Genomic DNA, 17091 nt, shown 5'->3' on the forward strand with positions numbered 1-17091 from the left:
CAGAATGCGCTCTGCTACTTTTTTCCGTATCAATAGATGCGAAGAAAAATCCTAACGGATGCGTTAGGTACCCGATAAAACGCGACTGGAGTTCGGCATATGGTAAGACCTTAAGCGGCACATGTTGAAACTACGCCAGTATATCGAGATCATGTCCAGGGACTTGATCTTGAAGTAGGTATTTGTGGGATTGCCACGAGAGCAGTTAACTGGTACCTGATCCGTCAGATGCACCAGCCCCAATTATCATTATCCCTGTACAATATAAGATAGATTCATAAAAATATATCTGATAATTCGAAGAAATCAAGTGTTCATTTTAAAGGTGGAGATTTTCCCCGATTCTTCGATTCAAGCAAAATCTCGGGGGATAATGATATAGGCATCCCCAAAGGGTCTACCGAAGATAGTACCCGGGGTCTGCCGAAGGCCCACGACCCGAGGTTTATGAAGCCCAGTTAAGAGATAGTTTGGAAATATAGAGTTGTAATAGGAATAATGGCTTGTAAATTTACGGGTTGAACTCAAAGAGTTTCCCGGAATATGTAACCGTGTGTAATACAAAACCCTCGGCTCCGCCTCCTGTATAAGGGGGAGTCGAGGGACGAAGAAATGATCGATTTCATTGTCAACATAACCTTAGTTTTCTAGCAGCCGAGTACTTTTCCAGATGAACCTTCGAGATCTACTTGCCCAAAAACCCTAGTCTACAATTTGTAGGCATTGGCAAGTCGATACTTTGTCAGCGGTCCTTGGGCGTGACGACCATGTGAATCATGTTGATGGCGGTGGCGTTGAGTTGGTCATCCACCACCTCTCTTCTTGTCAAGTTCTTCGGGTCTCGTGGTGAATAACCTTCCTCGATGATGCGCCAAAGCTCTATAGAAGCGCTGCGTACATGAGAACGCATTAAGAATTTCCAATTTTCAAAGCTATTGGATTCAAGTAACAGTGGTGAACCATGTGACAAAATATGCGGCACAGGAATTGGAACATTTATGGTGTAATCACTTGGTGGTGGCATCGCATGATTACCCCCTAAGCGTTCCGCAACCGGTGTCTCATCCTTCCCCTTAGATGAAGTGCCGGTCTCCCCAAGCCCTTCCTTTTGCGGGTCTTTTGTCGATTGAGCGAAAAAATCAACAAGAGGAAATTGATTAGCTTTTGGTGGGGGATCCATGGCACTTGCCTTAGGATCTATGGTGGGGGTTGATTTCGGAGCAGCCAACTCCATCATCATTGCCTTCATTTGGGTAACGATAGATGACTCTAATTTCTTGAGGTCATGCAACGTAGCCATTGTGCTATCGACAGTAGATGATGGAGGGGTTTGCTCACGGGGAAGGGACCAATTCACAACCGTCTCTTGTTCGGCCATTTATTAGGCGGTTAAGCCCGAGCAAGAAAACCTTGCTCTGATACCAATTGAACGGATCATAGCGAACAAGAGGGGGGGGGGGGGGGGTGAATGGACGCTACACAAATTTTAAGTCTTTTTCAGATTTTAGCCGATGCGGAAGGTAAAGGTGATAGCTTTAGTGGTGGAGATGTTCCTAGTATGATCTTAGGCTAGTGCAACAAGAAAATGAACTAAGCATAATAACAAAGTTTGGGAGCGATACAACCGGGGGGCGCGGAGACGAGGCGAGGTTTGTTTCCCGCAGTTCCTCCCACAAAAGGGAGTACGTCTGCGTTGAGGAGGTGCTAGCCTCATAACGTTTCATGACTCTCCCAAAAATTTCCAACGTTGCTCTCTAACATGAGAGGAGAGTAGTCAACCATATCGACTTGGTGATTATGGTAGTAACTTGATCAATATCCATATGTGCTTTAATGTATTATATGTATATGAGTTGTCCAACCCCCTACCGCCTCGATTTCGATCAATCGCGCCCAAAAATGCTCCTCTCCCAATCTTTGTCATGTCCTCCTCCATCCGCTGCCTTGGCACCGGGCGGGCACCAACCACCGGCCCTCGACCCCTCTCTTGTGCTCCTCCATCTGACGCCGTTGGCACCGTCGCTGGGCCAAGTCCTTGCGGCACGACGGTGGCGGACCTCGTCGGGCGTCCCACGATCTCTGGCGGTGGTGAACTCCTCTCCAATCTACGGAGGTGGTTGCAGGAAGCGGCGGCAGGTGGGCTTCGGTGGTGGATCCACGAGTGGCGGGGCTAACAAGAGGCAGTGGTTGAGGTGCACTTGATCTGGGCCTTGGGTCCTATGATCGGCAGCCTTCAAAAATTTGCTGCCTTTTCTTGCCATCGACCGCTGACGTCACACGGAGGCCCTCCACGTCCTGCTTCACATCGCGATGATGGCCGGTTGCATGGGGCATTGGCCAGTTCCTCTCGCGCCATGACGAAGATCTACTTGATGTATGTAGTTCTTGATCTAGGAAGTGTGTCGAATTTGGGAAGGCTCCGCCGGAGAATTCCCTAGTGTGCCTTATGCTTGGAGATTAGTGGATCGGATGAGATTCGGTCGTGCACACTCATATTTTCCCGACCATTGTTTCAGGAGGGAGCGCGAAGCTCTGCTATATGTTGCCATCAAGCGACATGGTTTTATCCATGGTGAAGTCAGAGGCGAAGAATGTCATTTAAGCCGGGATTTGTAGATTAGTAATGGTGGTTCGAGTCTTTCCGGCATTGTGGAATTTTCTTGGTGTTTCGGATTTCGTAGCAGCGGTATGCACGTGGGGGCGACAGTACAAGTGAAGTTCAATGCCTCACCTTTTAGGATGAAAATTCAAGGTCTAGCTTTAATTCGTTGTTCCTAGCAATAGCCTTGTTGAAGATATTATTTTGAGAGCAGAGACTATCTTCGTGGTGAAAATCTAAGATCTTTGATCAGGCAATGACAATGCTTGTGCACTGTTTTCTTCTTGGAGGCGTCCCACTGTTTCCTTGGAGACGTCCCTTTTGGAGAGTATAAACTTCATGTGTTATGTTGATGTTTGTGATGCTGGTGGAACTGGAAAACTATAGCGAAACCTTTTCTTTTATAGCTTCTTTTTATTTTGTCTGTGCGCATTTTTATTGTCATTTATTGTCATTAGGATACGTGATTATGAATATCTTTTGTATACCCTATGGTACATATTGAGTTATGAGATAAAATTTGTTACGGATCCTCTCTTGTGCTTTGTCGATTCTTCCGCCGTCCGTTGAGTAGACTTGTGCCACTTTTCCTCGCACGTTTTGCCGAGCTCCGGAACCTCTCTCCATGGTGGCCTCGACATCCACGTCGTGACCCGCTCTCACTGCGACACTGCAGTACAACTTCTACTCGCTCACGGCTGGGGAGCGCCCACCGACGTGGCCACCGCCGCGGCCACCGGCCACCTCCTCACGGACGGGATCGCTCCTCCCATCGTCCTATAAAATCGCCACTCATCTCTCCCAGCAACACATCAACCATCGATCACCAGCATACCACAACGAAGTGTGATCTACTCGATTCTTTCCACCTGCTTCTTTAATTCACCCAGTTAGCTTTTCATCCTCCCGTGCACTCTTCACCGGTAGGTCCAGTACAAGTAATGACTACCATGGTGGCCTTGAGCTCCTTCGCCGGTGCAGCTGTCGTTGGCCGCTCCGCTGTCCGGTCTCCGGTGGCGCCGCGCCGGCGCGCCCTCGTCGTCAGGGCCCAGGCCGAGGTAAGCCTTTTCGTTACCAGACTCTGCCATCAGAACTTGTTTGCGTGCTCCTGTGCTGACTCACGGTGCCCTGCAGCCGGACATGGATCCGATCAAGGAGACGACCGCTCAGACCTCCACCCCGAGCTCAACCCCGACCCCGACCCCAATCCCAGCGGCACCCAAGCCCAAGGCCAAGGCTAACCCCTCGGTCTGGGACGCGCTCGCCTTCAGCGGCCCGGCGCCCGAGCGCATCAACGGCCGGCTCGCCATGGTGGGCTTCGTGGCGGCTCTCTCCGTGGAGGCGGCGCGCGGTGGCGGCCTCCTCGACCAGGCCGGCAGCGGCGCCGGGCTGAGCTGGTTCCTGACAACCGCGGCGGTGTTCTCCGTGGCGTCACTGGTGCCGCTCCTCCAGGGCCAGAGCGTCGAGAGCAAGTCCAGCGGCGTCTGGAGCGCCGACGCCGAGCTCTGGAACGGCCGCTTCGCCATGCTCGGACTCGTCGCGCTCGCCGTCACCGAGTTCATCACCGGCACGCCCTTTGTCAACGTCTAGATTAATTAAGCTAGAGTAGTGTTACGAACCCCGTACGTGCATGTACATATTGATGGTCATGCTGAGGCAAGTTGTAAACTCGTATGCTTAGCTTATTTTTTCATGGTACGGTCATGGATGTGTTTGTAAGATTTTTCGGAATCTAGAAATAGTGGCTGAATGAATTTTGTTTCCTCTACATTGAACTGCGGATAAGGTTCTTGGAATAGATGCTGGAAGTTACACACTCAAATAAACCTACAGACTGAAACATGTCTATAATAAATCTAAATCTAACTAAAGTCACGCCAACTAATTTAAAATCAAAGGGAATAGTTATCTTTTTTCAGAGAGAAGGCCAAAATACCTATGCTTAAACGTTTCGAATGATGAGGTGCCCACAACATCCGTGATATGTCCTGAGAGTCACCTCTTCTTCATTCTTTTATGCAAAAAATAAATATATATGAAAACTACAAAAAAGAAGAATGAAATATAACTTGCTTCCAATCATTTTCCCATGTAATTTTGTTCCAAGAAACACAATACAAATACAGATATTCACATACAAGTATGCACACTCACCTTTATGATCGTATATGCACACCTTACCATTTGTGGGCGTATCCGAGAGATTGAGTTAGCAGATCTATGTATAGTCTAAAAGACCATTGCAGGAAGTCAGGAACGTCTCAAATAAATCTAAAAAATGGAAGCATCCATGTCAAATTTAGGACATAAACTTAAAACTCAAACAAACATTATATTAGTATTAGTATAAATAAAAATGTCATAGTCTATTAAAGATTAAGTAGAAGTGTAGTGATAGAAGAAAAAGAAGAAACATTATGTACATATGCGTACTTCCTCGGGGTTTTAAAGTATCTTTGTGTTTTATAAGAAGTCAAACTTTATTTTATTGTTGACAATATTTGTAGGGAGCTAGCCTATCAATGATCTAAATGAGCATCATTATTTTCATCATGAATACATATTTTTCGTGAAGATACAAGTTACATTCTGCATTATCAAAATATCCGAAAGAAATATATGCATATATAATTTTATATAGACATGTAGACTATCAACGTCGATGCACCTAGTTTATTCTCGACATATCGAGAACCCTGTTCCCGTAAACTGTTTATAGAGCAATCAACAATGTCGATCTTACAACGGAATTGTGAGCACCAGCTGCTGAGTTGGCGTGCGTGCATGCACCTAATACACAATTCGATCACGGTAGCCTGGCCCTATCTACGTGTAACCCCGGGTGCTTCTCTTTTGCTGCCGCTAGAAACAAGTGACGAATCAGCGAATCAAGCTAGAAACCAAGTCAGATAAACCAAAACGCAGATCATATGTATGTCTAGCGCCCACTCTCCTCGCGCTTCCATGTGGTGTCTGCCACGTGGGCCCAGACGTACCAACCGTTCGTCGGACGTATCATGATGCCGCTCCCCGGCCCTTGCCGGAGCCCTCTGCAATCTGCACGCACGGTGCCCCTGACGTCCACGTTCGCTATCCGTATCAGGGCGAGAGGGCCTGCCTCGCACCACGTCGTGTTCGATCGATTCACGGCTGGGGATCACCGGCCACCTCCATGGTCGCGGGCAAGCTCGCTGCTCACTCCCCAATCTCCAGTTCTCCACTACCCAGCAGCTGCCTATATAAACTGCGCCCGCACATTTGAACTAAAAGCAACACAGCAGCAACATCATCTCGACAACATAGAGAACTGCTCATCACCCTCCTGCAACTTAACTGTGCCGCCTGATTCCTAGCTAGTTAGCATCCTACACTTTCGAGCTTGATTTTTAGAGCTGCTGATTAATGGCGACCATGACGATGGCCATGACCTCGTTCGCCGGTGCCGCCGTCGGGCTTCAGGGAGCAGGCGGCCGCTTCGCTGCCCGCTCCCCGGCTCTGGCACTGCGCCGACGCGCCGTCGCCATCAGGGCCCAGGCCGTCGAGCCTAGCGCGCCACCACCAAACAAGCCCAAGGCAGGGACCTCGATCTGGGACGCGCTGGCGTTCAGCGGCCCCGCGCCAGAGCGCATCAACGGGCGGCTCGCCATGGTGGGCTTTGTGACGGCGCTGGCTGTCGAGGCGGGGCGCGGCGACGGGCTCCTGTCGCAGCTGGGCAGCGGCACCGGGCAGGCGTGGTTCGCGTACACCGTGGCAGTGCTGTCCGTGGCGTCGCTGGTGCCGCTGCTACAGGGCGAGAGCGCCGAGGGCAGGGCCGGGGCCATCATGAATGCCAATGCCGAGCTTTGGAATGGCCGTTTTGCCATGCTCGGCCTCGTTGCGCTCGCCGCCACCGAGATCGTCACGGGCGCGCCCTTCATTAACGTGTAAACCTATTTTGTTGTCGACCGGATAACACAACTTGTATCTAGCTAGGACATGTAACAGTCGCTACTACTGATCCTCATATACACTAATCAAAAACAGTTCGTACTATCGGATGTGGCTTTGTTTTTCTTTTTTCGAGATTGATGTGGCTTTGTTTCTCAGTCGACGCTTTCTATAGTCGTATGAATTTTCTTTATGTCTTTTTCAACGGTTTCTCGGTTTATGCTGTAGTCGTAAGTCTTCTTTCTCGTATCTCTACATATGTTTGACACATTCATTTCTCTACGATGCTAGGTTCATATTAATTGACTCTAATATAGACGTATCTAGACACATTTTAGTTCTAGATATATTCATATTGAAGTCAATTAATATGAATCGGAGTGAGTATTATATTTACATTTTTTTTAAAGATGGACATTCATATCTTACGGAACAAACTATATTCATAAGTCTTCTTTCTTGTAAGCCTTCTTACGTGTGCTAGTACAAGTTAAAAATGCACATTTCCTAACATGTGCTTGCACAACTATCCTAGTAGCTAGCTTAATAGTTAATACCCATGAATATCGTCTATTTATGCATATATTGTTTAACTTAATTTTCTATTTTATGAATATCAATGTCAAGGGCAATGTGTTTGTGTGATATTTGACCAAGTAAAAACGAACCACTTTATTCTCCTTTTTTCTCTAGCGAAAGAATAAGGGAAACTAATACATAACTATGCAATTGTCACTAAGGACATCCCTCTAAGGAAACGACAACGATACGAGCCACGGTTGAATAATTTTACGCGTGGCAAAGGAGGCCTACGCGAGATGGGCCAGACCCGCGGAGACAACATAGGAGGCGACAATGAAATTTATATGTACGAAATATCACTAACAAGCCTCCTTTTGGAACTCCGTTTGAAATATATGTCCCAATGAACACGGTGCTGCAAAGACCTCCTTTTCGATAAATTCATTCCCTCAACACTTAATCCTGACGGAAACCCCATCCTCACTCTCTCCCTGCATCTGAACGATACGGGATGGCAATGCTCTAGGTGACCTAGTGGTCTCTCGCTCATTGTCCCGTTGCGAGAGAGAGCGCATCCGCCATGTCTAGATACGTTGGCTACTCGTCCTCCTATACTCCAACGCCAGATCTGGTCACACCTTGTAGGAATTGGCCCAGAAGTATAGATCGAAGAGTAAATCCTGCCGGATGTGGTCGGATCCATCTGCCGTCGGGCACATCCGGAATCTCCTCTGGCCTGCTCGTCCGGTGGGCAATGTCCGGCACCTTTGCGGTGATATCCTGCATCCCATGCAACGTATATTCGTGGATGTATATCCGTGGATGGCACAATCACTGGTGAATGGAAGGTGCAAAGGGAAGAGTGAAGTACAACTTACATCCATTTGTCTTATCTAGCAGTTTTGTTTTGATAAACACATTACAAACGATAAGACATTCACCCATATAAATGCACACACCTTGTACTATGCGCATATATATCCGAGAGAGGATCAGAGGAGAGACTAAGTTTTCAGATCTATCATCTCCCATTAAAAGGACATTCTAGAATGCTTTCACCCATATAAATTGCGAGCATCCATGAAAAGAGCCCGGTTGGAAAAATTCCACGAAAAAGAATATCAAACAAAGATATGTACAATTGCAGATTATCGATTTCTCGAGAGAACCTGTTCCGTGAACTGTTTACAGATGACAATGTCGATCTGCAACAGAAAGTCCATTCTAACGGAGCCGCTAACTACCGGATACACATCCACCGGTCACCCCTTCGTGATTCGTGCCAGATTCTCTTTCTATATCTAGTGCGTATCATCTTCATATGATATATATCTACAAAATTGAAAAGAAAGTTTGGTAATTTTTTTTCGCGAAAACGCAAAAGCCTTGCGTTTCGATGCATTGATAGAAAGAAGGTTATATGTACAAACCCCCGAGAGGGCACACACCACGCCTTACAACTCAACCCAAGAGAAGAAACTAATCTAGGGGAGGAGCTGGCGAACACCCCGGGCTCCCGCGTCCGCCCATTGACGCGCCTCAGACCTAATGTCGTTGAATAGGGACGTCACCGAGGGAAGTGCGTTGTCGAAGACCGCAACATTCCGGTGTTTCCATATCCACCACGCCGTAAGCATGATTATCGACGAAGTGCCCTTGCGCAGCTGGCGAGGGGCAGTCCGCACCACCAGCGACCACCACTCCGCGAAGTCGCCCTCTGCCGTGGGAGGTCCTGAGGTCGATCGGATCCACGAGAGGACCTCGTACCAGACCACCCTGGAGAACGAGCACCCAGTGAGCAGGTGTGTCATGGTCTCCACAGCCTGGTCGCACAGCGGGCATCTAGGCGCATGCGGCAGGCCCCGCCGCGCCAGCCTCTCACCCGCGGACAGAGCGAGCGAGAGAGAGAGAGAGAGCGGACGGAGCCCCGCGGAGAGCTCGAGGTGAGAAACCCAATCCCGCCGCCGCCGCGCCGGCGTCGGCGTCCGGCCAGCCCGCCCACCTCCACGTCGGCCATGGCATCACCGCCGTCTCCCCCCACCCCCACCCACCCCCTATCCCCTTCTCCTTCCCCGGAGGCCAGCCCGCGTGGCCGCAGCGACCGGTGGCGCAGGGGGCGCGGCTCCGATTCGGAGGATACCCCAAGGTCCTACCGGGATGCGCTCGCCGGCGAGCGTGCAGCGGCGCGCGCGGAGGTGCCGGAGTCGTCCAGGGCGAGGGAGATGCGGTCCATGGTCTGCCGCGAAGAGGAAAGCTTGGCCTTTGACGAGCTGGACGACGCCGATGATCCGCTCGAGGAGGAAGATGACGATGCGCCATGGGAGGAGCCCTCCCATGTCACCCGCAAGCGCGCCAGGGGTCGCCGCGGCGGGAGGAAGGTGGCAGCGAGGGCGGCGCATACTGGGCGTGTCGCCGTCGCCTATGATGATTTCCAAGGGCTGTGCTTGCTCTGCACGCGTCCAGGCCACCGCGCCGCCGCCTGGTAAAATTTCATATTATCTTTATATAAAACGAATCGGCGAGGCGCCGAGGCCACTACCGGTGGGATGATGACCGGTAGTTACCGGTTCTCTCGATCTTGCAACGGCATTGTCAGCACCAGCTGCTGAATTTGCGTGCGTGCATGCACCTGATACACACTTCAATCCCGGTACCTCTACCTACGTGTACCTCCGGGCGCTTCTTCTTTGCTAACGCTAGAAACAAGTGGCGAATCAAAGCTAGAAACCAAGTCAGATAAACCAAAACACAGATCATACGTACAGGCCCGGCCCTGAGGGGGGTGGGAGGGGCGGCCGCCCTGGGCCCCCGAGACAAAGAATGCCCTACCTAGGGATGGCATATGCAGCGTTGGGAGAGAAGAGTGCCATTAGAGGCAGTTCTGAAGCTTTTTCTCGCGGCCGTTTCATAGACATGAAGGAGGAACAGCCGAAGCGTACATCTTTTTGGTGGGATTGTTCTTGGGCTTTTTTTTTCTTTAGCTAACATATGCCTTTTTCTCCTCTCTTTTTTTACGTGGTGATTAAATGGATCTGGCCGTTCTGCTCTAGAAAGGAAAGTCGGGGCGAGGCCTTCAGAATTCACAATGGACTCCAGGACTGCAGAATACGACATGAACAAGGCTTTCATGTTTTGTTTTATCCTAAAAATAATCTAATTTCATCTTGTGCCATTTTTTGTAATTGTTGCCGGAACACGCTCAACACTATTGCGGTAACCAAAACATAGCGATGGCTAGGGCGGTGTGCAAGGAAAATTATAGACGGCGGAGAAAACATAGCGTGACAATTACAACAATGTCTATTCTAAACCCACCAAAAAAACCACGCCACATAGTAGTTTGGAGAAAAATAAATTTGCAAGGTCGTAATTATATACAAGTCTGATTCTTCATTCGTTGCGTGCCATATGACACGCCTCAACCATTCATGAGTCGCTAGTCCTATGCATCTAGGCCAAGAGGCCAGCGGTCCGGTCGCCTAGAAAAGATGTCACGTACTGCTTCCACACGCCATTGTGACGACATGATTCCAGTTGATCATAATAAAATCTTTGTACACCATCACCAACGAGTTTGCATACATGTGTGTTAGAAACGTTAATATAATGTTTATAAATTTTATAATATTGATATTGTTTTCAATTTTTATACAAAACCAATTCCTAATATGGTGTTCACACTAAGGGGCCCATAATCTAATTTCGTCCCGGGCCCCCGAAATCTCAGGACCGGGCCTGCATACGTATAGCACCCACTCTGGTCCCTCTCATCTCGCTTGCATGTGGTGTCTGGCACGTGGACCGGAGCGTTCGCCGGACGTATCTTGCCCTTGCCGGAGCTGTCTGCACGCACGGCGCCCCTCGCGTCCACGTTTGCTGGCCGTATCAGGACCTGCCTTGCTCCACGTCGAGTGGTAGTTCGATTCACGGCTGGGGAGACACAGCGACGGTGAAATTTATATGTACGTTAGTGAAATATCACTAATTAACAAGCCTCTTTTTGGAACTCCATTTGAAATATATGTCCGAATGAAAACGGTGCTACAAAGACCTCCTTTTCGATAAATCCATTTCCTCTATATACAACACTTAATCCTGACGGGAACCCCATCCCCACTCTCTCCCTGCATCAAAACGATACGCGACATCGGCGCTCAAGGTGACCTAGTGGTCTCTCACTCGTTGTCCCGTTGCGAGAGATATATATATATATATATATATATATATATATATATATATATATATATATATAGAGAGAGAGAGAGAGAGAGAGAGAGAGCATTCGTCATGTCTAGATACGACGGTTACTCGTCCTCCTATCCTCCGACGCGAGATCTGGTCACACCTTGTAGGAATTTGCCCAGGAGTATAGATCGAAGAGCAAATCCCGCCGGGTGTGATCGGATCCATCCGCCGTCAGGCACATCCATAATCTCCTCTGGCTTGCTCGTCCGGTGGGCAATGTCCGACCTTTGCGGTGATATCCTGCATCCCATGCAGCGTATATCCATGGTTGACGCAATCAATGGTGAATGAAAGATGCAAAAGGACGAGTGAAATACTACTTACATCTATTCGTCTTATCTAACATTTTTTATTTCGCTGAACTCATTACAAACGAAGAGACATTCACCCATATAAATGCACACACCATGCACTATGGAGCAATGCTACATCTACGGGCAACCACTTTGTACATGAGACTGGAAAAAACAAGAGTGAGTTCCACAATTCAAGGAAAGATAAAATTCACCACCAACTGCATTGCTCCACGTCAGTCCGTAACAGGAGCCCGTATGATTCATTCCTTAGGTGTAGGATTATTGTTCACTATGAGCATATCCGAGAGAGGAGAGACTAAGTTATCAGATCTATCATCTCCCTTTTTTTGATAAAAAGCATAAATTAATATCGTGGAGATACCAATTACACCCAGCCTCTGCAACAACATCATGCCCTAATGGCATAAAGGATGCACACAGCAAAAAAAATATAGAAAAAATAAAGAAAAATCCCGCTACAGAGATCGAAAACTTGAAACAACAACACTGACACCACCAAGACAACACCAGAAGATCAACTTCTCCATGAGCGACGCCTCCAAGAAGGAAACAGTGCACAAACACTGTCATTGCCCGATCACAGATCTTAGGTTTTCACCCTGAAGAAATCCCCCCTCTCAAAACAATGCCTTCAACAAGAACATTGCCAGGCACAACCAATTAAGGCCAGATCTTGGATTTTCACCCTGAAAGATAGAACTCTAACTTCTCCTGTGTAGTCACCCTCACATACAAGTCCCAGTTTGAAGTCACGAAGCTCCAAGCCAGTTCCACCTCACCACCAAGATCTGACCACCATTGCTCTTCCACCAATCTCGGCTTTCATGACCTTCTCCGCCAGCACCATGGAAAGAAAACGAACTCCATGATATTAACAGCCAGCAGATCTTCGAAGCGCTCCCTCTGAAACCAAACGGTCAGATAAAAACATGGGTGTGCACGACCGAAAACACCAAATCCAGCAATATTCAGGCATTGACCGCACAATGAATTTCGCCGGCAGGACCTTCCGGAACTCTACAATCCAGCCAGCCCGGTGGGAGAAAGCTTCCGATCGATCTTCACTTGGCGCGAGAGAAACCCTAGGACAACCACCTTTATTAGGTAGAACGACAGCCCCCTCGACGCCGCCCGCCGGCTGACCTCATCGGCAGAAGAGGAGGCCACCACCGACCATAGACCCGGCGACGAAACGTCCGTCGCCTTCCCCAAACCCGAAGAAGGCCGCCACCGTGAGCCACCGGGAAGGAGAGGCGCAGAGGATTCACCGGCCACCACCAGGCACGACCATGTCGCCGAAGACGCCGGATCCACGGCCGTCAGGGTCACCCCCGCCGCCAGCCGCATCCCCAAGCATCAACTAGCCGCCACCGGGTCAGCCAAGCGTGACATGCTAGATCCAGCGAGATCTGACGAGCACCACCCGTCGGAACGCGAACTGCAGAGCACCCCGTGAAGCAGCTGCCATTGCCAGAGCTTTGAGGGGGACGCCACCCCGCCCCATCTCGTCAGAGCCAAGCCGCAAGACGGACCTGCACTTCCTGGCGCTGCCGCAGCCAGCCGGCAGGAGGAGTCCCGCCGTTGAGGCTCAAGCCGTCACTGCCTGAGGCTGGGGCCTCAGGACCCGAGCGAGGACGCCGCCAGCCGCCATGGGGAGCGCCCCCGAGCAGCCACATCACAGCAGGAGGCCGGGCCTCCCCCACCGATAGCATCACTGCGAGGAAGAAAAGGGGGGCCCGCCGCCGCCGTCCGCCAGCTAGGCTTCGCCCGAAGGCCTCCTTCGGCGGCGGAGAGTAGGGCTTAGAGGAGGAGAGCCGGTGGCGGTGGATCTGGGCGTCCGCCCGAGCCACCCTGGGAGGGCGACGCGGGGGTCAGACGCGGGGGCGAATGTATGCCCTTTCTCCGACTTTCCAGACTCTATGCAAATGAAAATACAAGGCCAGGGGATCTATCATCTCCCATGAAAAAACATTTTTAGAATTCATTTACCCATATAAATTGCGAGCATCCATGAAAAGCGCCGTGTTGGAAGAATTCCACGAAAAACAATATCAAACGAAGATATATACTACTATTACCGATTATCGATTTCTCGAGTGATCGAGAATCTGTTCCGTGAACTGTTTACAGATGACAATGTCGATCTTGCAACGGCATTGTCAGCACCAGCTGCTGACTTTGCGTGTGTGCATGCACCTGATGCACACTTCAATCACGGTACCTACCTACGTGTACCTCCGGGTGCTTCTCCTTTGCTAACGCTAGGAACAAGTGGCGAATCAAGCTAGAAACCAAGTCAGATAAACCAAAACATAGATCGTACGTATAGCACTAGCACCCACTCTCTGGTCCCTCTCATCGCGCTTCCATGTGGTGTCTGGCACGTGGACCGGTGCGTTTGCCGGACGTACGTATCATGCCGCTCCCCCTTGCCGGAGCCCTTTGCACGCACGGCGCCCATGACGTCCACGTTCGCTGGCCGTATCAGGACCTGCCTTGCTCCACGTCGAGTGGTGGTTCGATCGATTCGCGGCTGGGGATCACCGGCACCTCCATGGTCACGGGCTAGCTCACTGCTCACTCACTCCCCGATCTCAACGACTACCCAAGCATCAGCCTATATAAACTGCTCCCGCTAACTGAACTAAAAGCAACACACCACAAACATCATCCCGACAACACAGAGAGGTGATCATCATACATTCCCCTGCAACTTAAGTACTTAACTGTGCCGACGGATTTCTAGTTAGCATCCTGCACTTTCGAGCTGCTCATTAATGGCGACCATGATGGCCATCACCTCGTTCGCCGGTGCCGCCGTCGTGATTCAGGGAGCAGGCCGCCGCTTCGCTGCCCGCTCCCCGGCTCTGGCGCTGCGCCGACGCGCCGTCGCCGTCAGGGCCCAGGCCGACGAGCCGAGCACGCCACCACCAAACAAGCCCAAGGCGAGCACCTCGATCTGGGACGCGCTGGCATTCAGCGGCCCCGCGCCGGAGCGTATCAACGGGCGCCTCGCTATGGTGGGTTTCGTGACGGCGCTGGCCGTCGAGGCGGGGCGCGGCGACGGCCTCCTTTCGCAGCTCGGAAGCGGCACCGGGCAGGCGTGGTTCGCCTACACCGTGGCGGTGCTGTCCGTGGCGTCGCTCGTGCCGTTGCTCCAAGGTGAGAGCGCCGAGGGCAGGGCCGGGGCCATCATGAATGCCAATGCCGAGCTTTGGAATGGCCGTTTTGCCATGCTCGGCCTCGTTGCGCTCGCCGCCACCGAGATCGTCACGGGCGCGCCCTTCATTAACGTGTAAACCTATTTTGTTGTCGACCGGATAACACAACTTGTACTCCCTCCGTCCCGATTTAATTAATTTGGTTGTAATTTTGCGAAAACCCCCACATTGTGAGTTACTCGTCACCGCTCCGTCCCCGCGTGTCGTGGGTGGCAATTTCCGTCCCGTAAGGCCGTAACCAACCAGTACATGCCCTTCTCCTCGCGACACCTTGGCAGTGGCCGTCGCCGTCGCCGGCACCGCATCGCCGCCGCTCCCCGTCGCCCTACCTATCTCCTTCTCCTTTTCCTCCGAGTCTTCTCACCAACCGTCAGTGCCCATCGCCGCTCGCCATCCCCGTTCCCTTCTCCAACTGATATCCAGAAGATCCCCATCTCCACGACGCGGCTGGATCCGTGAAAAAGGTTGAATTTTTTCGACCTTTTCAACAGATCCGGTGGCGTTCTTCTTTATTGGGTGAATTTGGATTTGTTTCACGCTCTCCTAACCGATTGGTTCTTGGCTTTGGCTGGCAGTAGCAAGAGCGGCGGATGCTGCGGCTGTCGGAGGAGGACGACAGGGTCGTGGAGGAGTTCCAGGCGATGCACGCCGCCGCGAGGGAGCTACTTAATCCCCAGCGCCATGACCCCACGGCCCCGCCCACGCGAGATCTCGCCGGCCTCGCCCTCGCCGCCGAAAGATCTGGCCAGCCCCGACCTCGCCATGGCGCTCACGCGGCGTCGCCCTCAGGTTAGCAGCTGCGATCCATCTCTGCTACTCCGTCACCGCCGCTAGCTCGCCCGCTCCTCCGCAGTCTTTGCAAAGGTACCGCCGACGCACGCCTAATCGATCGATACGTCCTCCGTTTTGGATCTTCTCACCCCGAATTTCCGATCTTCGATGTGCAGATGGCGGTGCCGCTGCTGACGACCAAGATCGTGAAGAAGAGGACCAAGCACTTCAAGAGGGCGCACAGCAACCGCTACATCGGCCTCAAGGTGAGACCCAGCCCGTCCTCTTCTTGCCCGTCGCGCTCTCAGGCTACTCCTTTTAGTTGAGCCACTGATTAGCTGTTCTAGCTTTAGTTTGGACGATCCCATCATTGTCGTATGCTGAATGGCAACTGCTTGGCTGTTCCGCCTGTTTGTATTGGTCCTGTTGTAGTCCATGACATCCTAGTAGCAGCTCGTTAGCTTGTGTTTTGATTTAGACGCTTTCACTTGGAGTAGTTTAGCCAGTACGATTCTGAGCGGTGGTTGTTTGTGCATGGGTCTGATGTTTCGCCTACTAGGATGTTGCGTCAGGTTATGATTGCCTTAGTTCACTGTCTTCGGGGATTTATGTTATGATGGTGAACTGTATTGTTAATCTAGTATCAGGTTCTTGTTGATCATGGAACTGATGGTTTGTGGTGGTACTACTGCAATACTACTACACCACTTTCCTCACAGCAGCACCCATTGCGGATCATGCTCGATGTTTGTGGTGGTACTTTGTGATTTGTTCTTCTCGCACTCTGTGATTTTTGCTTCTGACGAGTCATTGCAAGTTCAGTACTGGCAACCACCTCTTATAAAGCAATATTTTGGTGTTAAAAGGATGTACGGACAAAATACTTCCGCAAATATCTGCAAACAAAATTGATGATTAAGGCCTACGGCTAGCTAGATGTATGCGAATCCGTAGATTTCTTGCGTACAGCTAAAATTTTCTTATCAAAATTATAATGTGCTTATTTAATCTGGCTGATTGTCAAATTTATTCACTCTTATTTCTGCCGCAGGGTGGTGGACTCGACAAGCTCACATTGGGTGGAGTATGATGATGGAGCCTACAGGCAGATGCAACAACAGCTGCCATATCTTGCTTGCACTCCTACTATGAATATTTTTTACAGAGTACTCCTAATATGAATATTTTGAGACTGATGTTGTACTAGTCCTTCCACTAGTACAGCACATGATGTACTCCACATAACTTAAAACTACGGAGTATTTGACTGTTGCATATATACAGCAGGTTCCACATAACTTAAAACTACGGAGTATTGCATAACTTAAAACTACTCAAGGTGCTTCTTGTGCTGCTTCTGCTTTTTCTTTTGCTCTTGCTTCTGCCTCTTCTATCAACTGCTTAAGCTGCTGTGCTTTTGCTTCTTTGCTGCTTGTGCTATTCTCAATAGCTTGTGCTTCTTCTATAATTTTTAATGTATCTGCAACTA

The 17091-nt window shown here is 50.4% G+C and overlaps 4 protein-coding genes across 4 annotated transcripts; 3 read left to right on the forward strand and 1 right to left on the reverse strand.

The window, feature by feature from the left end:
* Positions 1-3393: 3393 nt before the first annotated feature.
* LOC127322059 (high molecular mass early light-inducible protein HV58, chloroplastic) lies at positions 3394-4367 on the forward strand. The gene is made up of 2 exons (XM_051351011.2): positions 3394-3657; positions 3734-4367. Exons 1-2 carry the CDS (start codon positions 3541-3543, stop codon positions 4187-4189), a joined length of 573 nt encoding a protein of 190 aa, XP_051206971.1. The 5' UTR covers positions 3394-3540; the 3' UTR covers positions 4190-4367.
* A 1494-nt stretch (positions 4368-5861) lies between these two features.
* On the forward strand, positions 5862-6631 carry LOC127322060 (low molecular mass early light-inducible protein HV90, chloroplastic-like). Its single transcript, XM_051351012.2, has one exon. The coding sequence runs from the start codon at positions 6002-6004 to the stop codon at positions 6524-6526; it is 525 nt and encodes a 174-aa protein (XP_051206972.1). The 5' UTR covers positions 5862-6001; the 3' UTR covers positions 6527-6631.
* Positions 6632-8532: 1901 nt separating this feature from the next.
* Positions 8533-8859, reverse strand: LOC139835633 (uncharacterized). Its single transcript, XM_071825491.1, has one exon. It carries the CDS (start codon positions 8857-8859, stop codon positions 8533-8535), a length of 327 nt encoding a protein of 108 aa, XP_071681592.1.
* Positions 8860-14305: 5446 nt separating this feature from the next.
* Positions 14306-14941, forward strand: LOC127321949 (low molecular mass early light-inducible protein HV90, chloroplastic-like). The gene has a single exon (XM_051350902.2). It carries the CDS (start codon positions 14388-14390, stop codon positions 14907-14909), a length of 522 nt encoding a protein of 173 aa, XP_051206862.1. The 5' UTR covers positions 14306-14387; the 3' UTR covers positions 14910-14941.
* Positions 14942-17091: the final 2150 nt, after the last annotated feature.

The sequence above is a fragment of the Lolium perenne genome, chromosome 2, assembly GCF_019359855.2.
Source record: "Lolium perenne isolate Kyuss_39 chromosome 2, Kyuss_2.0, whole genome shotgun sequence".
Classification (NCBI taxonomy): domain Eukaryota; kingdom Viridiplantae; phylum Streptophyta; class Magnoliopsida; order Poales; family Poaceae; genus Lolium; species Lolium perenne.